This window comes from Bombus huntii, chromosome 13, assembly GCF_024542735.1.
Source record: "Bombus huntii isolate Logan2020A chromosome 13, iyBomHunt1.1, whole genome shotgun sequence".
Lineage (NCBI taxonomy): Eukaryota > Metazoa > Arthropoda > Insecta > Hymenoptera > Apidae > Bombus > Bombus huntii.
In genome coordinates, this window is record NC_066250.1 from 6,805,327 (window position 1) to 6,832,500 (window position 27,174).

Here is a 27,174-nt window from a genome sequence, read left to right on the forward strand (position 1 = left end):
GTCAAGATTCATGTAAGCGCTGCGTGGCAGATAGATATTTCGCAGTTAGGATACGAAACAACTATTTCTTTACGCAGGCCCATGGTCAAGTAGAGTCAGAATTCGACAAACTGCCAATAGATTGAATGTCGAGATCGATGTGTGATGTTAAATAACCCATGAGCGGGTCTCGTGTGTACTCACCTCCTCGTGGTGAGACCTGGTAATTGGCATCATTGTCCAAAAATTAATCAGTTGATTAATCTTTGGAAAACGATACCAAGCCAAGAACTACGCAACAGTCCAGTTTGGATCACCAAAAGCCTCTAAGAGAATTCTGTTCAAACCAATTGATAGTCGAAAACTAGTATTAAAGAAGTGTGAATTTAGCCTTAGTTTGCAGAAAATATTAATATGATAAAAATGGATATCGTATTAAATCGTTAAAGAAGCCAATTTACGATAAAAATTAAGAAATCGTTCAATTTGATTTTGCTATAATGGAAAAACCGTCTGCTGCTACGTCAAAAAATCGTTACCGTTTGATTAACAAACCGGCATCTTGTCAAGGTATATAAGGAACACGGAAGTCGCGCGCGAGCTCTTTTGTGCCTGGAATTCCGGAGAGTGAATATCGAAGAAGAATTTAAATATAAGGTAAATAAAAAAAAAATCAAATAACAACATTGCAACCAGTAATTTATAACGTCTAAACCATTAATTTACAACACTTAAGCTATTAATTTATAATATTTATGCTATTAATTTATAACATTTAAACTATTAATTTATAACATTTAAGCAATTAATTTATAACACTTATGCTATTAATTTATAACATTTAAGCTATCAATTTACAACATCTAAGCCATTAATTTACAACATTTAAACTGTTATTTTATACATTTAAGCCATTAATTTATAACATTTAAACCATTAATTTATAACGTCATAACTATTAATTTATAACATTTATGCTATTGATTTATGACATTTAAGCAATTAATTTATAACATTTATGCTATTAATTTACAACATCTAAGCCATTAATTTGTAATTTTTAAACTATTAATTTATAACATTTAAGCTATTAATTTACAACATCTAAGACATTAATTTACAGCATTTAAACTGTTATTCTATACATTTAAGCCATTAATTTATAACATTTAAGGAATTAATTTATAACGTCAAAACTATTAATTTATAACATTTATGCTATTGATTTATAACATTTAAGCTATTAATTTATAACATTTAAGCCATTAATTTGTAATATTTAAACTATTAATTTATAACATTTAAGCTATTAATTTACAACATCTAAGCCATTAATTTACAACATTTAAACTGTTATTTTATACATTTAAGCCATTAATTTATAACATATAAGCCGTTAATTTCTAACATTTAAACTATTAATTTATAACATTCAAGCCATTAATTTATAAAGTTTAAGCTATTAATTTGCAACATCTAAGCCATTAATTTACAACATTTAAACTGTTATTTTATACATTTATGCTATTAATTTATAACATTTAAGCTATTAATTTACAACATTTAAACTGTTATTTTATACATTTAAGCCATTCATTTCTAACATTTAAACTATTAATTTCTAATATTTAAGCCATTAATTTCTAACATTTAAACTATTAATCTATATCATCTGGGTCATTAATTTATAACATTTAAGCCATTAATTTATAACACTCAAACTATTAATTTATAACATTTAAACTACCAATTTCTAACATTTAAGCTATTAATTTATAACGTCTAAGCCATTAATTTATAACATTTAAGCAAATAATTAGCAACGATTAAACTATTAATTTATAGCAACTGAAACATTAATTGACAACATGTAAAACATTAATTTATAAGAATCACACCATTCTTCAAGGAATCAATAAGAAATACCTAACCGTGATTACAGCCAATTAAATCATATTGTTCGCTACATAATTATTAACTGTATCACGTACAGCGATGCAGGCGGTATTGAAGAAATAAAGCCATTTTATGTTACAATTATAACGAGTAAATTTACTCGTTTAACTTGAGAAGAATTAAAAAGGTACCTGACTTTTAAATAAGCATTAAATAAGAATTTTAAATATCGCAAACAGTGATGTTGGTGTTATTCAAGAAAAAGGAACATTTCATTTTGTAATTAGAACGAGTAAATGAACGAATATCGATAATATAATATAATGCTTAATATGAATTTTATCTGTCTGATTATTTAATACCTTAACTTATTTCACAGTAACGTCATCGATTGCCGTTAGGCTTTTTTCCCCTTTTTGTTCAAACTAATTGATAGTCGAAAACTAGTATTAAAGAAGTGTGAATTTAGTCTTAGTTTGCAGAAACTATTAAAATGATAAAAATGGATATCGTATTAAATCGTTAAAGAAGCCAATTTACGATAAAAATTAAGAAATCGTTCAATTTGATTTTGCTATAATGGAAAAACCGTCTCCTGCTAAGTCAAAAAATCGTTACCGTTTGATTAACAAACCGGCATCTTGTCAAGGTATATAAGGAACACGGAAGTCGCGCGCGAGCTCTTTTGTGCCTGGAATTCCGGAGAGTGAATATCGAAGAAGAATTTAAATATAAGGTAAATAAAAAAAAAATCAAATAACAACATTGCAACCAGTAATTTATAACGTCTAAACCATTAATTTACAACACTTAAGCTATTAATTTATAATATTTATGCTATTAATTTATAACATTTAAACTATTAATTTATAACATTTAAGCAATTAATTTATAACACTTATGCTATTAATTTATAACATTTAAGCTATCAATTTACAACATCTAAGCCATTAATTTACAACATTTAAACTGTTATTTTATACATTTAAGCCATTAATTTATAACATTTAAACCATTAATTTATAACGTCATAACTATTAATTTATAACATTTATGCTATTGATTTATGACATTTAAGCAATTAATTTATAACATTTATGCTATTAATTTATTACATTTAAGCTATTAATTTACAACATCTAAGCCATTAATTTGTAATTTTTAAACTATTAATTTATAACATTTAAGCTATTAATTTACATCTAAGACATTAATTTACAACATTTAAACTGTTATTCTATACATTTAAGCCATTAATTTATAACATTTAAGCTATTCATTTATGTAGTATCGGGAAGAAGGGCCCAAGAAACGTCGAGCTAACTACAGACAATGTCGCGAGAGCCGAGGCGCTGTCGGCTCCATCAATGCATTACCGGGTCCTTCAGGTAAATAGGTAAATAGCCGAAAAGACCTTCGTGACCCTGGCTACGAGCGTCTGTAAAACACGTGTGCGGTGGGCCCAGCAATAGACAATAGAGCGCTACAACGGCCCGAGAGGCAGTCGAGAAGCAGAGTGCGAGTTGAGTGGACACGGAGTGTGAGTCGGCGTGCGAAGATATCGTAGTCTGTCCTTTGTTATTGAATATCACTCATTAAAATACCTTAAACTTTAAATTCTACCATCATCACTTATCACTTACTCTAAGAATCCACAAGTAACTACATATTTTTGTGGGCCCCTCCGGGATTTAGAGTGCCAAGTGACAAGTGAAGAGTTTAAGTGACGGTTTATTCGTGAAAGTGGTATTTGAGAGCAATGGCTGTCTACGATACAGGAGAAGCAGGATTGACCGACAAGCAAGTGGTTCAGATGCGAACATCTGAACTAAAAGACGAACTGAGAAGACGACGGCTGAGACTAGCGGGCAGAAAACGCGAGCTGGTAGAGCGACTGCTTGCTGCGTTACGTGTAGAACGGGAGCATGGTGCACGAGGAGACGACCCGGAGGATGACGACGATGATTCGGAAGAAGAAAGCGACGACGAAAGTAAGGATGAAGATGACAGAAAAAACGCCAGAGGATACAAGAGAGGTACGCGAAGAGCGTATCAGGACTGTGACGAATGTTGTCGAAGGGCATGTGTTGGTTCGACACTGAGTTTTAGAGACGTCGAAGATGCATTAGAGTCGTTTAGTGGCAACAGAGGTGAAAATGTCGAACGATGGTTCGAGTCGTTCGAGGAAGTCGCTGATACGTGCATGTGGTCGGATGGACAGAAGGCAGTCTACGCAAGGAAGCTGCTGAAGGGATCAGCGAAAATATTTGCGAGCTTCGAGTGTCATGCCAGGACTTGGCATGAGTTGAAGAGGGGGCTAGTGAAAGAATTTTCGAGGAAAGTCAACAGTAGGCAAGTTCATCAGAAACTTGAAGAAACAAAAAAGGAGAGTGATGAAGCATGTTTGGCTTACATGTACCGCATGCTCGAAATAGCCAGCCATGTGGACATGGAGGAGGAAGCAAAGGTGGAATACATGGTGGATGGAATAATAGACGACGAGAACAATAAGGCTATATTGTACGGCGCTACGTCAATCAAAGAGTTGAGGAAGAGGTTAGTGATGTACGAAGAGCAGAAGAGTCGCAGAGCAAAGTCGATTGTGAAGCCGGCTAAAACCCAGAAGAACGGGAAGCCCAGTCAATCTGTAGATGCAATGAAGAAAAGAAGATGCTTCATTTGCGGTAGTGAGGATCATCTAAGTGTTAAGTGTCCGGAGAGGGGAGAAGGTGTTAAGTGTTTCAAGTGCAGCGGATTTGGACATATTGCAGCGAGGTGTACGGCACGATCGAAAGAGACTTGCGTAGTGTCAAGATCCGAAAAGGGAAAGTACTTGAAGGACGTGTCGATAGATGGCTGCAGGTTTGTCTCGTTAGTGGATACAGGTAGTGACCACGTTCATACGAGCGGATGAGTATGCGAGGATAGGATCACCACTTCTGGGAAACTGCAAACTTAGGTTTGATGGTTTTGGTTTCGCTGGCAATAGTACCTGGGGCGAGTTTACAAGGATAATGACGGTCGACGGGTACGACTTTACTGTTACCCTGCATGTTGTCTCGAATAAGGTAATGACAAGACACAGTCTACTCTTAGGTACCGATTTTTTAGACCAGGTAGAGTTGCGAGTCAAACGGGGCGAGGTGACATTTTTATGACTCGACGATCAGACCGACGGTCACGAGGACGCGTCGGATGTACTGAGGGTAAACGCGATAGAACAATCCGACGAGATCGACTTGTCGCATGTACGAGAACCTCATTACCGCGAAGCCATTCGGGATATTATTAAAGGGTATAGGCCGGAGAAGAAGAGAGACGTCGGAATAACCGCAAAGATAGTTCTGAAAAGCGACAAACCGGTAGCGCGAAGACCGCGAAGACTGGCGCCGAGGGGGAACGGGCAGCATGTCGACCAGGTTCAGAAATACCTGAATTCCACCGTAAACAGAAGCACAGGGAAGACTCCTTTCCAGCTACTGGTCGGGGTCGAAATGCAAGTCAGGGAAGAGGCGAAGATTAGAAAGCTGATCGACGAAGAGTGGGCCGCGAGGTTTGAAGAACAACGTCGCGAGCTACGTGAGGACGCGAAGAGGAAGATCGCCGCAACTCAAGAGGAGAATCATCGAAGTTACAAGAAAAGAAGAAAGCGTGCGAAGCAGTACCGAAGGAAGGACCCGCGCACACCTCGACGACTGCAGATTTCATGAAGCCTTGGGTCCTGAACGCCGAAGATGACGCATCCGACGATAGCGAGAGCGAACATAACATCTGAGGGCAGATGTTACTGCAGGATAGCCGAGTGTAGTATCGGGAAGAAGGGCCCAAGAAACGTCGAGCTAACTACAGACAATGCCGAGGCGCTGTCGGCTCCATCAATGCATTACCGGGTCCTTCAGGTAAATAGGTAAATAGCCGAAAAGACCTTCGTGACCCTGGCTACGAGCGTCTGTAAAACAGACTGTGGGCCCAGCAATAGACAATAGAGCGCTACAACGGCCCGAGAGGCAGTCGAGAAGCAGAGTGCGAGTTGAGTGGACACGGAGTGTGAGTCGGCGTGCGAAGATATCGTAGTCTGTCCTTTGTTATTGAATATCACTCATTAAAATACCTTAAACTTTAAACTCTACCATCATCACTTATCACTTACTCTAAAAATCCACAAGTTACTACATTTATAACATTTAAGCCATTAATTTGTAACTTTTAAACTGTTATTTTATGCATTTAGCCATTAATTTATAACATTTAAACTATTATTTCATAACATTTAAACTGTTACCTTATACATTTAAAACATTAATTTCTAACATTCGAACTATTAAATTATAACATTTTAGCTTTTAATGTAGAACATTTGAATTCTTATTTTATACATTTAAGCCATTAACTTCTAACATTTATAGTATTAATTTATACCTTTTAACCATTAATTCCTAACATTTAAACTGTTAACTCATAAGATCCAAGCTCTTAATGTACAATATTTAAACTATTAATTTATAGCACTTAAGCTAGTAATTTATAACATTTAAGCCATTAATTTATAACATTTAAGCTATTAATTTACAACATCTAAGCCATTAATTTACAACATTTAAAATGTTATTTTATACATTTATGCTATTAATTTATAACATTTAAGCTATTAATTTACAGCATTTAAACTATTAATTTACAACATTTAAGCTATTAATTTATAACGTCTAGGCCATTAATTTATAACTTTCAAAAACTGTTATTTTTTACATTTAGCCATTAATTTATAACATTTGTGCCATTAATCTAAAACAATTACTCCATTAATTCTTAACAGTTATACCGATAATTTATAACCACATTGTCGGATTAATTCAAAGTAATTGTGCTCTTAATTTATAACAGTTTTGCCGTTAATCGGAAGTAACTCTACATTCATTGATTTAAATCAATACCATCAATTCGTAATGAGTGAATTAATGATTTATTTTGTTTTATTTTATTAACGAAATCTATCGAGTCTTTGAAGCACTATTTTATTTCTATATAGCATTATTTTTTAATTTTAAATACAGTATTTAATTTCTCATTTCACTATTTCGTATAAAACCTGTGGTAACACAGAGTGTAATTTTAAGATGTAATTTTTCATGTCTGCTCAAAACCAAGGAAAAAACATCATATTCATGGAATCAAGGAAGCAAGTACAATTTAACCGAAGGCAACGACATCTTATCTGTGGCGGATCGGTATCAACAGGACGCCGACAGGTCGAGGCATCAACGCGGCGCAACACCTCCCGGGCGATCCGCGGGTACCAACCGCCAACACTAGAGGGCTACGACGACAACGAGTCTGTCTGTCTAACTCGCTAGCGGTCGAATATACGAGCGATTGATATAAATACCGCACCTAGCGAGACTCCCTCTACGTCTAAGGCACGGACTACCGGGCATAGCCTTACTGACGAGTCCACCGGTAGTCCCGGGACGAAACGCACTCTCTCTCTCTTTTCATCCGTCACATATCATTCATCTATACGCGCTACAATTCGTACCTCGCATGGTTTCGTTCCTTCGATAAGTTCTATATTCAAGTATGATTATGCGTATCCACGTACTACAGCTATTCTAATTAATAAATTTCAATATACGACTACTTCTATATACTACTACTATTCTACTACTATATGCTACTTCTTTATTATAAAATAATTTTACATCTCTGCTCCCAATGCTTAAAAACTCTTTATATAAATGGGACCCGAGCGTAGTTACCTCCTCGTGGTGGGTCCCGGTAATTGGTATCGTTTTCCAAATAATAATACAACAAGTACTATTTTGAATATTAGTATTATTATTTGAAAAACGATATCAAGCTAAAAACTACTTGAATACATTCTGGTCTCGATCATCCAAAACAGTTTTGGTGATCTAGACTGGACTAATACCCCCCGCGGGGGGCGCCGTGGGACATCGTGGGACATCGCGGGACATCGCGGGACATCGCGGGACATCGCGAAACACCGCGGGATGCGAGCGTTTTAGTCTTAATTAATCATAAGGTAGATACCTATGTTAAGTGCATTGGGAGCTCATTCTGTAGAACGATATTTATCCACCTTAGAACGAAAAAAGAAAAATCTCGTCTCCCTTCACTCGCTTACCACACAATACTTATTGTACTCGCGATTTATCGGTTCGCGATCACTCAGTTCTTTCAAACCGTAGCGTGACGTACTCGCTCGCGCGTATTCCGCGTACGTGCGGGTCAACGTGCACTGGACAACTCTTTGGATTCGTAAGTCGGCCCAAGGACACCTCTGTCTCGGTGACTGCTCGCCGACTGCTCGACGTTCGCATCGGATCGCAGGAGTTGTCAACGCGCCGGTGATGCTTGCGAATCTGTTGGGGATTCAGTCGTGGATCTGCAGTCCTGTCCGATTGGTACTTTGGTACTCGGTCAGGGACCTGCAATTTCACGTCCTCCGTAATTCTGTTCGGGCCCGAGGGAGTGGACCTCACTGTTCAGTTGAGGTCAATGCCTTCGTAATCCTGTTCAGCGGTCCATCCCCGGGTTCCACATGTTCAGTTGGAATGTGTTAAGTTGCTGGCCTATGTGCTGGATCCACGGCAGAATTACACGTGGATCACTAGCATCATCGGTCGGCGCCATCGACCGCGACTCGTGTAAGTTTCGAACGGCGAAACAGGAATCGAGTTACGGACAATTCTTGGGCTTTCCGCTGAACCTTAGGGTTATCTGGTGCACGGGGGTACGTCATGTAGGTTTGTTAGTTCTTTCGAGAGATCGTGATTTCGTCCGTCCCGGGCGCGCCGCGATTTTTCTTTCATCGTCTGATTGTTGGGGCTCCTTTTCCGTAGTAGCCTCATATTGTATCTTTCGTTCCAAGTTAGACAAATGTGTCTTTGATACCGAATGCGGCCAGTAGGGTTGCGAATTATTGTAGTGATCGATGTAATCGTTGTATGGGAGATGAATGCTGCGTTGCGTGGGAGATAGATATTGCGTTGTGTAAGCTTTGTTCTACATTTGTGAAGATTCATGTAAGCGCTGCGTTGGAGATATGTGTTTCGCAGTTAGGCTACGAAACAACTATTTCTTTACGCAGGCCCAAGTAGAGTCAAAACTCGACATTCTGCCAACAGGTTGAATGTCGAGATCGATGTGTAGTGTTACATAACTCATGGGCGGGTCTCGTGCGTAGTCACCTCCTCGTGGTGGGACCTGGTAATTGGCATCCTTTTTCAAAAATTAATCAGTTGATTAATCTTTGGAAAACGATGCCAAGCTAAGAACTACGCACCAGTCCAGTTTGGATCTCCAAATGCCGCCAAAAGAATTTTGGATGATCCAGACTGGACTGCAACGTGGGACACCGTGGGACACCGTGGGATACCATCGGTCCAGTTTGGGTCTCCAAAAGCCTCCAACAGAATTTTGGATGATCTAGACTGGACTGCAACGTGGGACATCGTCGGTCCAGTGTGGGTCACCAAATGCCGCGAAAAGAATTTTGGATGATCTACACTGAACTGCAACGTTGGACAACGTTGGACACCGTGGGACATCGTGGGACACCGTAGGACACCGTGGGACACCGTGGGACACCGTGGGACACCGTGGGACACCGTGGGACATCGTGGGACATCGTGGGACATCGTGGGACATCGTGGGACATCGTGGGACATCGTGGGACACCGTGGGACACCGTGGGACTCCGTGGGATATGTCTTGGCTATGTCGAATCCATTCTGAGCCCATTCTGTACAACGATACTTATCTGACTTGGAACGAGATATAAAAATCTATTCTTTTTTTCCACTGAATCTTGCGGTTATTTTGTGCACTGGAGTGCGTCGCGTGAGTCCATTGATTCTTCTGAAAGACCCCGATGTATGAAATCATTCCCTTATTTCAAACCAATTTTTAACGAATTATCTTATTGTTCCAAATTGAGTTATAACGTTATAAACTTGCAAATTAGTAACAGGTAGATTCAAATACCTCGAAACAAGGTTTCGCGCGCGTCTGCACAGTATTCTTTAAATATATTTAGTGGCGAACTTTTGAATTCTTGCAAATATTTTCCATTATTTAAAACACACGACTGTAGTGTATTATTGGAATGTACATTTCGTATTCTAATAACGAAAATTCACAGTATATATTCTAATTGCGAACAATATGTTTCTTGCAAACGATTGAATTGCATTCACTTTATTCATGAGCATTTGTTTGCTATCGAAAAATATCTCACAATTTTCAACTAAATAATATTTTTGAAACTTGTTCCAATTTCTTAATAATAATTTTTAAGCGTAAAAAAATAGCAGTATTTTCTAAATAAACGTTCGATAGGAAAAAGAAGGAAATTTTCGAAACGACGTTTCGCTTCTTCCTCACCCCACCCGCCCTTAAACAACCGCTATTTCCACCACTGGACTTTACACGGTTCCTGCCTGATGTTAGTCTCCCTGATGATATTCGCTGGGATAACGCAGCATCCAGGGTAACGTCCTCTGTTTCTCCGCATCGAACGGTGAGTCGCATGCATTTTTATTCCTCCGGTCACTCAATCATGTCGTAGGATGAAAGGTCCGAATCGGCACGGGTGACCGGTTGTATTACGTAGAATTTTGTTGCGAGCATAGTGACCGCGGGTATTTTTATACCCGTGAGTAGTAACATTCTTTTTTTAAATTTATTAGTTTAGGATAGGTCTTCTTGCACAGCGCGATTATAATAATTAGTTTAAATACATACACTTGAGAATATATTCGTGTTATTTATAAATATGCATGTTAACATTCCGTATAAATATTTGCAAATGGCAAATATGTACACGAATATACCTGTTTAACATAAACATACTTGATTTTAAGCAATGAATTAATCGTGACAATATCAAGTCACGTTCGTTTATTTCATTTCGGTTAGAATTTAAAATATGAGTCAAAATTCATTTTTTCCCGTACAAGAATGTGTGAAATTTTACGTGCAAGAAGACACTTCGCGACAGGCAGATTTTTTAATCAAAGCAATAATTTTGAACACTTCTTCTGCATTTTCGAGTATGTGCTTTGATAAGGAGATCGCCTGAGATTATTTCTTTCTTAGTAATATATATAGAGTCGATTATTCCATTTGATCGAATCTCAGTCTTTTTCAATTAACGCTACCTTTTTTGCAATATTAAAATTTTGTTCTGATTTATTAAATTAATAAAGTAGAGTTACTTAGTTACTATTAAATTAATGAAGTAGAGTTAATCAGAAACGAAGTAGTAAAATATAAAATCAAAGAACGTTAGTCCGTTAAATAAAAATTACACGAACTAATCATCTTTTTAGATCAGGATTTTCAGGTTTAACCCTTTCCGTGCCCATTGTCAGGATCTCATTCACGTGCCCAGGTGCTACTTGAATGGGAGAGAGACATTGGGCACGATGATCTAGAATTAAGTAATATAATAATTTGTCAGCGACTGACGATGCGTTAGTGTATCGTGCACGACGTATTTTCCACATTATGTGTGTGTGTGTTGTTAGGCCGTGGAATTGCGTCGCTTTTTCTCATTCGTTAAAACTTCGAATATTAAAAATATCGAGACATATATCGATTTAATTTACGTCTCATTACAATCACAATTTCTGATAATATCATCCACGCGGTTAAGTGTAACCACGCTTTTAATATTGCCGTAAATTACAATTACAATTCCAAGTTTACTTACATTTATTTTAACGATATCATTTCCTCAGACGTATTTTATCACGTCTTACGCAATGGTCACTAGCCTTCGTCAGTCGATTTCAGGGAAACGGTACGTACCTTAGAGTGTGCATGGTGTGTGTTAAGCTCGGGTGTCGGAGGCGTCCCGGGACGTCCTCTCTAGTGTAGGACCTTTGCACCCGAGCGTTTATGTGAGAACCGTGGAGCGAGTGTGTTGGTGTGCCTGTTTTGCCATTTTTAAATATAGCGCTAGGTAGGATAGGTAGTATACTTTCTGGTATGTCTGTTAATTATAAGTAGGTAGGGCCGGGCAGGTTGGCACAGTCTCTGGTCGGGTAGGCGCGTTTTCGTGTAGCCAACCTGTTTCTGGACATATTTGGAAAATCGACGGTGAAACTGGCACGAGTAGAGCATGCACTCGTCTCTGGTTTTGCCTTTCGATTTTTCGAATTTCGCGGTCGCGGTCGCGAGTGGGCTCGAAACGGACGTTTATTGCTCGAGCACGCACATGCGAGTGGGCAACGATCACTGCTGTGATCGTTGGTCAGTCCATGTGCACTTCAATCAGCTTCCGCGGTTTATATTTTTATTTTACCTTGGTAAGTTTTCTTTTGTTTGCGATTTAGAAGTCTCGAGCTTAGATTTAAGTTTCAGCGGGCATTGCGCTCGAAGAAAGAAGAGGCTATAAGCCGAAGAGGCCCGGCAAACTGCCACTCAAGAGGGCAACTACTAATGGCTCCCCATCCTCTGGGTCATCCAGAGCATGGGAAGTCATTCTTGTTACTACTTTGTCACTATGCTCGATTTTAGTACTTGTAGTAGTAGTAGTAGCAGTAGTAGTAGTAGTAGTTTGCTTTTTTGACCGATGTATATATCGGTCCATCGTCCCATTGGGCAAATCGCGATTTTTCTTATTAGTGTTGCGACAAATTAATTACGGGTTGTATTAGAGTTGCGAAATAACATCGCGGCTTTCCATTAGTGCGGCGAGAAAATGATTACGGTTTGAATTAGAGTTGCGATAAAATGATAATCGCGTTTGCTTTAGAGTTGCGAATTACGATATCGCGATTGTCTTTTGCAAATTTTATTATAAATTTTTAGAATTTCTTATAGAATTATACGTATCAGAATTTATTCTGTTTTCTATTGTTAAAAATTAGATTATAAAAATGTTAGTTTTCAGTTAATTTTATAGTATTACAAGTAGCAATATCAGAATATTTAAAGTAGCTTTTTCATATAGTAAATAGTAATTTTTATTTGAATTCACTATAAGAATTAGCGTTGCGATAATGAATGATCGCGTTTTGTTAAGTAGAGTTGCGTTTACAAAATGCCCAAACCCCCCGACTGCATTGGTCGAACACTGTTCCTGGATCACACGATACAGCTGCAAGAGTTGTACAAGTGTGATCGTTCATCGGCAACCTCCTAAATGGTTGCACTGCGATATGTCAGCCCCCCACTCGCGATTTTTCTTATTAGTGTTGCGATAAATTAATTACGGGTTGTATTAGAGTTGCGAGATGACATCGCGGCTTTTTATTAGTGTGACGAGAAAATGATTACGGTTTGAGTTAGAGTTGCGATAAAATGATAATCGCGTTTGCTTTAGAGTTGCGAATTACGATATCGCGATTGTCTTTTGCAAATTTTATTATGAATATTTAGAATTTATCCTACTTCCTATTGCTTAAAATTAGATTATAGAAATGTTAATTTTCAATTAATTTTATAGTATTACAAGTAGCAATATCAGAATATTTAAAGTAGCTTTTTCATATAGTAAATAGTAATTTTTATTTGAATTCACTATAAGAATTAGCGTTGCGATAATGAATGATCGCGTTTTGTTAAGTAGAGTTGCGTTTACAAAATGCCCAAACCCCCCGACTGCATTGGTCGGACACTGTTCCTGGATCACACGTACAGCTGCAAGAGTTGTACAAGTGTGATCGTTCATCAGCAACCTCTTAAATGGTTGCACTTCGATCTCTCGCAATTAGTGTTGCGTATTGCTTAAATACGAGTGCGTAGATTTATACTTAATAGCGTTGCGTATCAAATTTCGGGAATTTTCAGACTTTCCTTTTCTTTTTTTTTAATGGCAGATTAATTGGTATTGCAGATATAACAAAGCACTCGTCGTGTTTGATTTTGAGAATTTTCTGCTTCATAAATATTGGTAGCAAATTAGCGTTGCGAAACAAGAATATTCAGTTCCACACTCGGCGTGTTAATCGGGTTTATATAGAGTGGAAGACGATTGAATTTTAGTAGCCCTTCTGGCTACTGCTTCGTTTCTTTTTCAGCGCCCATTATTAATGCGCCCCTTATTACTACGTTTATTACTGAAAATACTGCTATAAGACATATTCTTAAAAGTTAAAAGTTAAAAGACAAGGCAGTTGATTTTATAATAATCGGGGTTTCCCTCATCTTAGTTATTCCAAATGAACTTTTTAATTTTTAATTCAGTTTAAATTCAATTACTTAAAATTCTTGTTCTCATCGTAACCCTTCGTTTCGATCAAAAAGATACAAATGATTCTCTATATTTGCTAAAATTTAATCAATAGTAATTTGATATATAATTGACCATTATTAGTAGTTTATTTTTCATTTTTGAAATTGTTCTCGTCTTAAAGGTGACTGTTTCTTTCATATACCAAAACCAGAAAATGAATTTGTTCCAGAGTTATCAATTTACAGAAAGTACATTTCAATTACATATATGAACATTTCACAGCATATTAAATATGTATGCTAGATACCCACATGATTTTTCTTCCATTGCCTGATTGTTCAGGCTTCTTCCCGTTTTCCCATTTTTAAAAGAAGCATATTGCGGTAACGTTGGAGTATATAACTTTTCGATAATTTCATAAGTTTAGTACAATGAGTCGTATGTCTCTTTTGCAAGACTCTAAATTGTATATGCAGTGTCAATAGTTTCATTTCCATTCCTTCGTTCCAAGTTAGACATATGTATCATTGTTACCGAATGTTGCCAGTACGGTTGCGAATTATAGTACAATGTTTGTACTGATGAATGTAATCGTTTTCGCAGATTAATCAGTTGCTTAACTTTTGGAAAACCACTATATCGATAAGTACAAACATTGCACAATAATTCAATACCAAGCTAAGAACCACGCTATTACAGTCCAGTTTGGATTACGAAAAGCCACGAAGAGAATTTTGAATAATCTAAACTGGACTGCAACGTGGGACGCCGTTGGACACCGTGGGACGACGTGGGACATCGTGGGACACCGTTGGACAACGTTGGACAACGTTGGACACCGTTGGACATCGTGGGACGCCGTGGGACATCGTGGGACACCGAGGGACACCGTGGGACGCCGTTGGACACCGTGGGACGCCGTTGGACACCGTGGGACGCCGTTGGACACCGTTGGACGCCGTTGGACGACGTTGGACAACGTTGGACACCGTTGGACACCGTTGGACGTCGTTGGACACCGTTGGACACCGTTGGACACCGTTGGACACCGTTGGACGCCGTTGGACGCCGTTGGACGCCGTTGGACACCGTTGGACATCGTTGGACACCGTTGGACAACGTGGGACGCCGTGGGACATCGTGGGACACCGTTGGACACCGTTGGACAACGTTGGACACCGTTGGACAACGTTGGACACCGTTGGACACCGTTGGACGCCGTTGGACACCGTTGGACAACGTGGGACGCCGTGGGACACCGTTGGACACCGTTGGACAACGTTGGACAACGTTGGACAACGTTGGACACCGTTGGACATCGTGGGACGCCGTGGGACATCGTGGGACACCGAGGGACACCGTGGGATGCGTGCGTCTTAATCTGAATTAATCGTAAGGTAGATACCTATGTTAAGTGCATTGTGAGCTCATTCTGTACAACGACATTTATCCACCTTAGAACGAAAAAAAGAAAGATCTCGTCTCCCTTCACTCGCCTACCACACAGTACTTATTGTACTCGCGATTTATCGGTTCGCGATCACTCAGTTCTTTCAAACCGTAGCGTGACGTACTCGCTCGCGCGTATTCCGCGTACGTGCGGGTCAACGTGCACTGGACAACTCTTTGGATTCGTAAGTCGCCCCAAGGACACCTCTGTCTTGGTGACTGCTCGACGACTGCTCGTCGTTCGCATCGGATCGCGGGAGTTGTCGTCGCGCCGGTGATGCTAGCGAATCTGTTGGGGATTCAGTCGTGGATCTGCAGTCCTGTCCGATTGGTACTTTGGTACTCGGTCAGGGACCTGCAATTTCACGTCCTCCGTAATTCTGTTCGGGCCCGCGGGAGTGGACCCCACTGTTCAGCTGAGGTCAATGCCTTCGTAATCCTGTTCAGCGGTCCCTCCCCGTGAGTGGACCCCACTGTTCAGTTGAGGCCTCTTGCCTTCGTAATCCTGTTCAGCGGTCCATCCCCGGGTTCCACATGTTCAGTTGGAGTGTGTTAAGTTGCTGGCCTATGTGCTGGATCCACGGCTGAATTACCCGTGGATAACTAGCATCATCGGTCGGCGCCATCGACCGCGACTCGTGTAAGTTTCGAACGGCGAAACAGGAATCGAGTTACGGTCAATTCTTGGGCTTTCCGCTGAACCTCGGGGTTATCTCGTGTACGGGGGTACGTCGTGTAGGTTTGTTAGTTCTCGTTCGTTTCGGGCGCGGCGCGACTTTTTCCTTTATCATCTGATTCATCGGGCATTTTCTTGTTTACCCATTTTTAAGGGATACTTATTGAGATCACGTTAGAGTTTATAACTTTTCAGTATCTTCAATATCTTACAGTGTCGCAAAAATAGAACGATAACTAGTTTAGTACAGCGACTCGTATGTTCCTTCTGCGAGACACGAAATGGTATATACAGTGTCAGTAGCTACATTTTCTTCCTTTCATTCCAAGTTAGATAAATGTGTGTTTGATACCGAATGATGCCAGTAGAGATGCGAATTATTGTACGATATTTGTACTGATCGATGTAATCGTTGTGTGGGAGATGGATGTTGCGTTACATAGGCTTTGTTCTACGTTTGTAAAGATTCATGTAAGCGCTGCGTTGGAGACATGTGTTTCGCAGTTAGGCTACGAAACAACTATTTCCATACGCAGGCCCATGGTTAAGTAGAGTCAAAACTCGACATTCTGCCAACAGGTTGAATGTCGAGATCGAATGTGTAGTGTTACATAACCCATGGGCGGGTCTCGTGCGTAGTCACCTCCTCGTGGTGAGACCTGGTAATTGGCATCCTTTTCCAAAAATTAATCAATTGATTAATCTTTGGAAAACGATGCCAAGCTAAGAACTACGCAACAGTCCAGTTTGGATCACCAAAAGCCTCTAAGAGAATTTTGGATGATCTAGACTGGACTGCACCGTGGGACATCGTTGGACACCGTGGGACGTCGTCGGTCTAGTGTGGGTCACCAAATGCCGCGAAAAGAATTTTGGATGATCTACACTGGACTGCAACGTGGGACATCGTCGGTCCAGTGTGGATCACCAAATGCCGCGAAAAGAATTTTGAATGATTTACACTGGACTGCAACGTGGGACATCGTCGGTCCAGTGTGGGTCACCAAATGCCGCGAAAAGAATTTTGGATGATCTACACTGGACTGCAACGTGGGACACCGTGGGATACCGTCGGTCCAGTTTGGGTCTCCAAAAGCCTCCAACAGAATTTTGGATGATCTAGACTGGACTGCAACGTGGGACATCGTTGGACACCGTTGGACACCGTTGGACATCGTTGGACACCGTTGGACAACGTTGGACACCGTTGGACACCGTTGGACACCGTTGGACACAGTTGGACGTCGTTGGACATCGTTGGACACCGTTGGACATCGTTGGACATCGTTGGACGTCGTTGGACGTCGTTGGACAACGTTGGACAACGTTGGACAACGTTGGACATCGTTGGACACCGTTGGACACCGTTGGACGCCGTTGGACACCGTTGGACACCGTTGGACAACGTGGGACGCCGTTGGACATCGTGGGACACCGTTGGACAACGTTGGACAACGTTGGACACCGTTGGACATCGTGGGACGCCGTGGGACATCGTGGGACACCGTGGGACACCGTGGGACACCGTGGGATGCGTGCGTCTTAGTCTTAATTAATCGTAAGGTAGATACCTATGTTAAGTGCATTGTGAGCTCATTCTGTACAACGACATTTATCCACCTTAGAACGAAAAAAAGAAAGATCTCGTCTCCCTTCACTCGCCTACCACACAGTACTTATTGTACTCGCGATTTATCGGTTCGCGATCACTCAGTTCTTTCAAACCGTAGCGTGACGTACTCGCTCGCGCGTATTCCGCGTACGTGCGGGTCAACGTGCACTGGACAACTCTTTGGATTCGTAAGTCGCCCCAAGGACACCTCTGTCTTGGTGACTGCTCGACGACTGCTCGTCGTTCGCATCGGATCGCGGGAGTTGTCGTCGCGCCGGTGATGCTAGCGAATCTGTTGGGGATTCAATCGTGGATCTGCAGTCCTGTCCGATTGGTACTTTGGTACTCGGTCAGGGACCTGCAATTTCACGTCCTCCGTAATTCTGTTCGGGCCCGCGGGAGTGGACCCCACTGTTCAGTTGAGGTCAATGCCTTCGTAATCCTGTTCAGCGGTCCCTCCCCGTGAGTGGACCCCACTGTTCAGTTGAGGCCTCTTGCCTTCGTAATCCTGTTCAGCGGTCCATCCCCGGGTTCCACATGTTCAGTTGGAGTGTGTTAAGTTGCTGGCCTATGTGCTGGATCCACGGCTGAATTACCCGTGGATAACTAGCATCATCGGTCGGCGCCATCGACCGCGACTCGTGTAAGTTTCGAACGGCGAAACAGGAATCGAGTTACGGTCAGTTCTTGGGCTTTCCGCTGAACCTCGGGGTTATCTCGTGTGCGGGGGTACGTCGTGTAGGTTTGTTAGTTCTTTCGAGAGATCGCGATCTCGTTCGTTTCGGGCGCGGCGCGATTTTTTCCTTTATCATCTGATTCATCGGACATTTTCCTGTTTTCCCATTTTTAAGGGATACTTATTGAGATCACGTTAGAGTTTATAACTTTTCAGTATCTTCAATATCTTACAGTGTCGCAAAAATAGAACGATAACTAGTTTAGTACAGCGACTCGTATGTCCCTTCTGCGAGACACGAAATGGTATATACAGTGTCAGTAGCTACATTTTCTTCCTTTCATTCCAAGTTAGATAAATGTGTGTTTGATACCGAATGATGCCAGTAGAGATGCGAATTATTGTACGATATTTGTACTGATCGATGTAATCGTTGTGTGGGAGATGGATGTTGCGTTACATAGGCTTTGTTCTACGTTTGTAAAGATTCATGTAAGCGCTGCGTTGGAGACATGTGTTTCGCAGTTAGGCTACGAAACAACTATTTCCATACGCAGGCCCATGGTTAAGTAGAGTCAAAACTCGACATTCTGCCAACAGGTTGAATGTCGAGATCGAATGTGTAGTGTTACATAACCCATGGGCGGGTCTCGTGCGTAGTCACCTCCTCGTGGTGAGACCTGGTAATTGGCATCCTTTTCCAAAAATTAATCAATTGATTAATCTTTGGAAAACGATGCCAAGCTAAGAACTACGCAACAGTCCAGTTTGGATCACCAAAAGCCTCTAAGAGAATTTTGGATGATCTAGACTGGACTGCACCGTGGGACATCGTTGGACACCGTGGGACGTCGTCGGTCTAGTGTGGGTCACCAAATGCCGCGAAAAGAATTTTGGATGATCTACACTGGACTGCAACGTGGGACATCGTCGGTCCAGTGTGGATCACCAAATGCCGCGAAAAGAATTTTGAATGATTTACACTGGACTGCAACGTGGGACATCGTCGGTCCAGTGTGGGTCACCAAATGCCGCGAAAAGAATTTTGGATGATCTACACTGGACTGCAACGTGGGACACCGTGGGATACCGTCGGTCCAGTTTGGGTCTCCAAAAGCCTCCAACAGAATTTTGGATGATCTAGACTGGACTGCAACGTGGGACATCGTTGGACACCGTTGGACACCGTTGGACATCGTTGGACACCGTTGGACAACGTTGGACACCGTTGGACACCGTTGGACAACGTTGGACACCGTTGGACACCGTTGGACACAGTTGGACGTCGTTGGACATCGTTGGACACCGTTGGACATCGTTGGACATCGTTGGACGTCGTTGGACGTCGTTGGACAACGTTGGACAACGTTGGACAACGTTGGACATCGTTGGACACCGTTGGACACCGTTGGACGCCGTTGGACACCGTTGGACACCGTTGGACAACGTGGGACGCCGTTGGACATCGTGGGACACCGTTGGACAACGTTGGACAACGTTGGACACCGTTGGACATCGTGGGACGCCGTGGGACATCGTGGGACACCGTGGGACACCGTGGGACACCGTGGGACACCGTGGGATGCGTGCGTCTTAGTCTTAATTAATCGTAAGGTAGATACCTATGTTAAGTGCATTGTGAGCTCATTCTGTACAACGACATTTATCCACCTTAGAACGAAAAAAAGAAAGATCTCGTCTCCCTTTACTCGCCTACCACACAGTACTTATTGTACTCGCGATTTATCGGTTCGCGATCACTCAGTTCTTTCAAACCGTAGCGTGACGTACTCGCTCGCGCGTATTCCGCGTACGTGCGGGTCAACGTGCACTGGACAACTCTTTGGATTCGTAAGTCGCCCCAAGGACACCTCTGTCTTGGTGACTGCTCGACGACTGCTCGTCGTTCGCATCGGATCGCGGGAGTTGTCGTCGCGCCGGTGATGCTAGCGAATCTGTTGGGGATTCAATCGTGGATCTGCAGTCCTGTCCGATTGGTACTTTGGTACTCGGTCAGGGACCTGCAATTTCACGTCCTCCGTAATTCTGTTCGGGCCCGCGGGAGTGGACCCCACTGTTCAGTTGAGGTCAATGCCTTCGTAATCCTGTTCAGCGGTCCCTCCCCGTGAGTGGACCCCACTGTTCAGTTGAGGCCTCTTGCCTTCGTAATCCTATTCAGCGGTCCATCCCCGGGTTCCACATGTTCAGTTGGAGTGTGTTAAGTTGCTGGCCTATGTGCTGGATCCACGGCTGAATTACCCGTGGATAACTAGCATCATCGGTCGGCGCCATCGACCGCGACTCGTGTAAGTTTCGAACGGCGAAACAGGAATCGAGTTACGGTCAATTCTTGGGCTTTCCGCTGAACCTCGGGGTTATCTCGTGTGCGGGGGTACGTCGTGTAGGTTTGTTAGTTCTTTCGAGAGATCGCGATCTCGTTCGTTTCGGGCGCGGCGCGATTTTTTCCTTTATCATCTGATTCATCGGACATTTTCCTGTTTTCCCATTTTTAAGGGATACTTATTGAGATCACGTTAGAGTTTATAACTTTTCAGTATCTTCAATATCTTACAGTGTCGCAAAAATAGAACGATAACTAGTTTAGTACAGCGACTCGTATGTCCCTTCTGCGAGACACGAAATGGTATATACAGTGTCAGTAGCTACATTTTCTTCCTTTCATTCCAAGTTAGATAAATGTGTGTTTGATACCGAATGATGCCAGTAGAGATGCGAATTATTGTACGATATTTGTACTGATCGATGTAATCGTTGTGTGGGAGATGGATGTTGCGTTACGTAGGCTTTGTTCTACGTTTGTAAAGATTCATGTAAGCGCTGCGTTGGAGACATGTGTTTCGCAGTTAGGCTACGAAACAACTATTTCCATACGCAGGCCCATGGTTAAGTAAAGTCAAAACTCGACATTCTGCCAACAGGTTGAATGTCGAGATCGAATGTGTAGTGTTACATAACCCATGGGCGGGTCTCGTGCGTAGTCACCTCCTCGTGGTGAGACCTGGTAATTGGCATCCTTTTCCAAAAATTAATCAGTTGATTAATCTTTGGAAAACGATGCCAAGCTAAGAACTACGCAACAGTCCAGTTTGGATCACCAAAAGCCTCTAAGAGAATTTTGGATGATCTAGACTGGACTGCACTGAGGGACTTAATCAAATACGAATAAAATATAAAATCAAATAACGTTAGTCCGTTAAATAAAAATTACACAAACTAATCATCTTTTCAGATCAGGATTTTCAGGTTTAACCCTTTCTATGTCCATTATCAGGACCTCATTCACGTACCCAGGTGTTACTTTTGAATGGGAGAAAGGCATTGAGCACGATGGTCTCGAATTAAGTAATGTAAGAATTTCTCTGCGATTGACGATGTGTTAGTGTATCGTGCGTAAGACGTATTGTTTACATTGTGTGTGTGTGTGGTGGGGGGGGGGGTGTATTGTTAGGCCGTGGAATCGCGTTGCTTTTTCTCATTCGTTACAACTTCAAATATGAAAAATGTCAAGACATATATCGATTAAATTTTCGTCTCGATACAATTACAATTTGTGATAATATTATCCACATGATTAAGTTTATCCACGCTTTTTATATTGCCGTAAATTACAATAATAATTCCAAGATTATTTACATTCATTTTGACGGTATCATTCCTCAGACGTAATGTGCCAAAATGTCAATCGAGCGTTAACGGTCTGTTGGTATCTTAAAAGTTGGTTTTTTCATTATAACAGAAACGAATTTAATCATTTTTAAGTTTTTATCGTAAATTGACGCCTTCAAGCAATCTATTATAATAGCCATTTTTATAATTTTTATATTTTTTATCAGCTGAAACTAAATTTGCATTTCTATGGTACTACTTTTGGACGTAAAACTATCTTAATCTATATTCGATACCTGTTTATGACAAACATAATTTTATTATAATAGCCAAAGATGAAGTTGATCAGTGGTCAAGAGTCCCAAAAAGAAAGAATCTACATAATATTTCAATTTGTAATAATTATTGATTTTTTGGCATTCTTTTACAAACATTTTCTACTTTGGCGATTCGTCATAACATTTTATAACAATTTATCAATTTTCATAACTTAATTCTAAGCATATACTATCGTTCAACAATTAATTATTAAATATATAAATCTAATATGTTCTTGCAAGCACAAGACTAATTTTTCTAAATGCTCTTTCCCAAACACGTCGGTACTCTACTTGGGACATGTAATTCGTAACGGAGAAGTTCGCCCCAATCCGGGTAAAATACAAACCTTGAGTTCTTTACCTGAACCAACGACCGTCACACAGCATAGACAGTTCATAGGTTTAGCCTTTTATTTCCGAAAATTCGTCCCTAAATCTTCACAGGCAATGAAATCCATGTACACACTTACTTCCGGTGATAAAAACATAACTTGGAAGGATAGGCATGGAAAATAAGGCAAAAGGTAATTTCCGTCCTGACCGATGCGCCGGTGTTAATAGTATTCGACCCGAACGATCCGATAGAACTCCATACAGACGCTAGTTCGGATGCATATGGGGCTATTTTAATGCACAAGGCGGTAGGTAAAAAGAGAGTAATAGAATATTACAGTATAAGGACTAGCCCTGCGGAATCTAAGTATCATTCATATGGACTGAAGACGGTAGCAGTTGTTAAACGCTGCTAAACATGCTCGCCACTAATTACATGAAAGAGAATTTCTTGTTGTCACTGGTTGCAATTCCTTGGAGGCATCTAATGATAAGGTGAAACTTACTTACAAACTTTTAATTTTGACATTGTGTATCGAGGTATTCTTACTCAATGGCAATACCTCGCCTGATAATTATTCTACAAATCGAGAGTCGGTAAAAGTAACAGCAGGTAATGTTACCATCTACTGGATAAAAAAGCAGTCATGTTACCTACAGCAGTACAAAATCGATTGTAATCGATGTTGACTGATAGTTGATTAGTAATTTATAATTTGCGATTTTTCCTTATTTACTTATCAAAAAACTAAAAGTTGTCTAAAAGCATAATAGTGCAATACTTGAATAAATTAAAAGCAAGAAATATACATATTTGACGACTTTTTATTATGATCTTGCTACAGCTTCTATATATACAAAGGTCAACCTATGCATCTACAAGAACGAATAATAGATGTTTAATAAAAATTAAGTAAAAAATTCGTACACTTCACTACGAATACCGATTATATTACGGAGATCAACAATCGTACAATATGAATCAACATTTAGCAACGTCGAATAACGCTATATCATTAACGCTACAAAGAAATCGATCTAACTTCGACGTAGGAGAGGGAATATTTGCATCGAATTACGCAATTTGGTAATTTCCACTTATAAAATACGAACTCTCCCTTGTTGCCAAATATTAACCGCACGTCTATCGCACTATATATGTCTGTATAGTTTGTTTTAACTATAAGTTCTCATTACGATATACGCACAATAGTCTAGAGTTTTATTGTATAATCGTCAGAGCTTAACCAGATATATTCTCTCTTTCATTTATTCATACATACGTAGCGCCTTATATTTTAAGTTTGCTGGGAGCAAAATAGGAACTGTAATCGCCTGATGTACCTGATTCGTCCGCTAAAATATTCTCACGATCGTCCTCACGATCTATAAGAAAATATGTAACCAATTATACATCGCCTCAATAGATGAATTTAGATCCCCAAAGTAGAACTCGCAATTTTCCTTTCGTTCGTACTCTAGATTCATCTTGCAAAATAAATATCTCCGAGAATCCAAAATTACCTCCCGTAAAAGGGAAATGTTTATCTAATATTTAATCCTACATCTTTCTTCTTTCAATGATGATTATCCCATAACTGTTAAGATGGAATCTATGAAACCTTAGAAGTGTTCATTTTAATGATAATCTGGAATTTACTAGTGTATATATAAATACGCAATAGCAAATTTTATAAATTACTGGACATTTCTGTATACGAGATAAAATGACATGCCAGTTACAAGTTGATGTAAAAATTGCTTGATTATAATGTCTGAACATTAGAAGAAAAAAGAGAAAAAAAGATGTGAAAGAAAAATTTGTTTAATCGATTACTGGACGAATTCGTGGTGCAATTTGCGTACAAACAGGCCGCAAGAAGGCACCGAGCTATGCAACGCACGAGTTTTCGTATCTTCCAAGACGAAGCGCGTAAAGAAGGACCCGACCATTTTGATAAAAGGCTTCCGATGAAAGTACACGTCGCGACGGTTCGTTACAGAAACGTCTCGTTAAGGTAACGAGGTATCCATGAAACACCGTGGTTGAGAAAAATTGCCTGGACCTTTTTCTCGCGAGACGACGCGCTTGCAATTCACGATGATTCGTTTCAACGAGGAGGAAACCCGCTCTGCGTGAAATACGCGACGTCGAATCGATGGAACGTCGCGCGCATCCGTATTAAAGCGGACCTTTTCTCTCTTCGAATCCAAGCATCGAGTCCGTAAATTCGTGTTCCTCTTCGACAGCCACGCTTTAAAACGACATTTCCCTCGGGCCAGACGTTGTCACTTTCGATCGATTGTACACGAATCGAGAAATCCGTTGAAACGAAAGTTGATGGAGCAAGTAAATCATAGTTTGCTGTAGAGATTTCTGTTAACTTTTACGTACCAGCATTAATTTTTCCTTTCCATAGAACAAAACGATAATTATTTCTTCATTCTTCTTCGGAGGTTCAAGTATGCGACCATCGAACTATCCCCAAAAAAGGTCTCGTACACTCATGAATATTCGTTCCCAATAATGTTCGAATCGAAGAAAAACTAAACGCAGATGTACAATTTATTTTTCGAACAACTAGAGAAGTTTCTTTTATCTCGAGTCTTTTTATCTTCCTTATTTCGATCTATCTCTAAAAAACGAGAAGTGTGTTAGAAGCTTTGATTAATGCAAAGAAATGCGCGAAATATCTACAGTACGATCCCAACAACAAGTCAATATATCCTTCTCATTTCGCGTAACGACCGCAACGAAAGAGCAGCGATAAAAGGTAAAGTGCACAACTCGTAATCGTAATCATGGTGGACGAATCATTTCGATTTTACGATCTATACTTTTACGATCTACCAAAGCTTCTACGGTCGTCACGGTTAATCTCGCGATCAAACTGGACACGCATATCTTCGACGCGATTAACTTGAACGTTACGCAAGAAATCTCGTTAGAGCTACGTACGTTCCATATAAAAGCGAGCATTCTATCACTATCTCGATTCTCCTCCTCTTTTAAACACGATGCACGGTTTCACGCTCGCCAATGTATTTAGAGGCAATTTCCGGTTCGGTCCATTATTTCTGGATGCGGGCAGTCTCGATAAATAATATACGGTGATAAAATGGATGGACCGCGTAAATCGCCCAAATATAAAATTCGTATCCTTTCGAATATATCTTTTTCGTTTCTCTAATTTCTTCTGTTTCGTGTGAATTCTCGCTGAACATTTCTTCCTTGTCTTTTTTTCTCTTTTTCTTTCTTTTTTTTTTTTTTTTTGTTTGTTTTCTGTTCACTGGTACAGATCTGTTTCGATACTAGGAAACATGGTTTGCTGCAAACACGTTTGTTGGAAAATATCTGATCGAAAGTATCATTGGCCCTTCTATTCGCACAATCGTTCCTGTCTGTATACACATATAAATCTAGTTACGCGAGTAATTTTGTACTTTGACCGAGATTTCGACCGTGGTTCGATGGATCTCTGATTACACGCCACATCTGCGATGGCGAGGTCGACGTACGGCGTGATATTGAATTTAGAGTATAAACTGTAACAAAGTTTAATAAAAATTATAATAAAATAAGGTAAATGAGACAATTATTTAATTGTAAATTCTATATATTCTGTATATCAAATTTTACTTTCACTGTTCGTAGTCTATACCGAGACACCGCTATTTTTCGATTAAAATCTTTGAAATAATTTCGTCGTAAAGTAATTGAGTGTAACTAACTTACCGTGCCTCGGAAATCGACAAAATCAAATGGCCCGCCGGGATACTTGAAACGAACGAGAACAGAAGGAACTGAAATAAATGGGCGTGAACTGAACCCAGCATTGTTTCTCTCCTTTCCAAACATATTTTATTATAATCGTATTGGCAAGTTGGATGGCTTACATGCTAAGAATGGCAAAAAAATAAAACGTAAAGAACATAAAGTAGTAATGTTGCTAGATGCGTAATGAAGAAGATAGACAAAAAGTACAAAAGGATTATGTATGAAAAAAAAAAAAAGAAAATTCAGAAGTTTAAAAGGGCGTAGGAAAAATGACTTGGATTAAAGGAACGGTTAATAGTAGATAAATAAACTGCGTGGTATTTACAAATCAAGAAGGAAAATGGGAAAAGGCGTGAAACGTAGAATTTAGGAAGAAAGGAAAATGGGTTATTATCTGACATACTGGCTCGTTCACCTACAGCAAGACTGCCTCTGTCTCGATGGCGAGAAACGTGGGCAAATAATCGATCTAAAAAAGAAAAAGAAAAATACGACAAAAGAGTAAAAACAAATCAAAGGGCATGAAGAAAAAGAACGCGAGTTTAAGCGTGAGAAAAATAATTTCTATGCATGATTTCCTTTCTTTAATATCCGCGAAACAACGCGAACTCATTTGCTCGATT

The 27,174-nt window shown here is 40.3% G+C and overlaps 1 protein-coding gene across 1 annotated transcript in view; it reads right to left on the bottom strand.

Annotated features, from left to right (window-relative positions):
• Window positions 1–23,580: 23,580 nt before the first annotated feature.
• LOC126872319 (protein abrupt-like) overlaps window positions 23,581–27,174 on the bottom strand; it is a 78,616-nt gene continuing 75,022 nt past the window's right edge. The window contains exon 9 of the mRNA XM_050632132.1: window positions 23,581–25,252. Within this exon, the coding sequence (XP_050488089.1) occupies window positions 25,233–25,252 (20 nt within the window). The 3' untranslated portion in view covers window positions 23,581–25,232. The remainder of the gene's footprint in view (window positions 25,253–27,174) is intronic.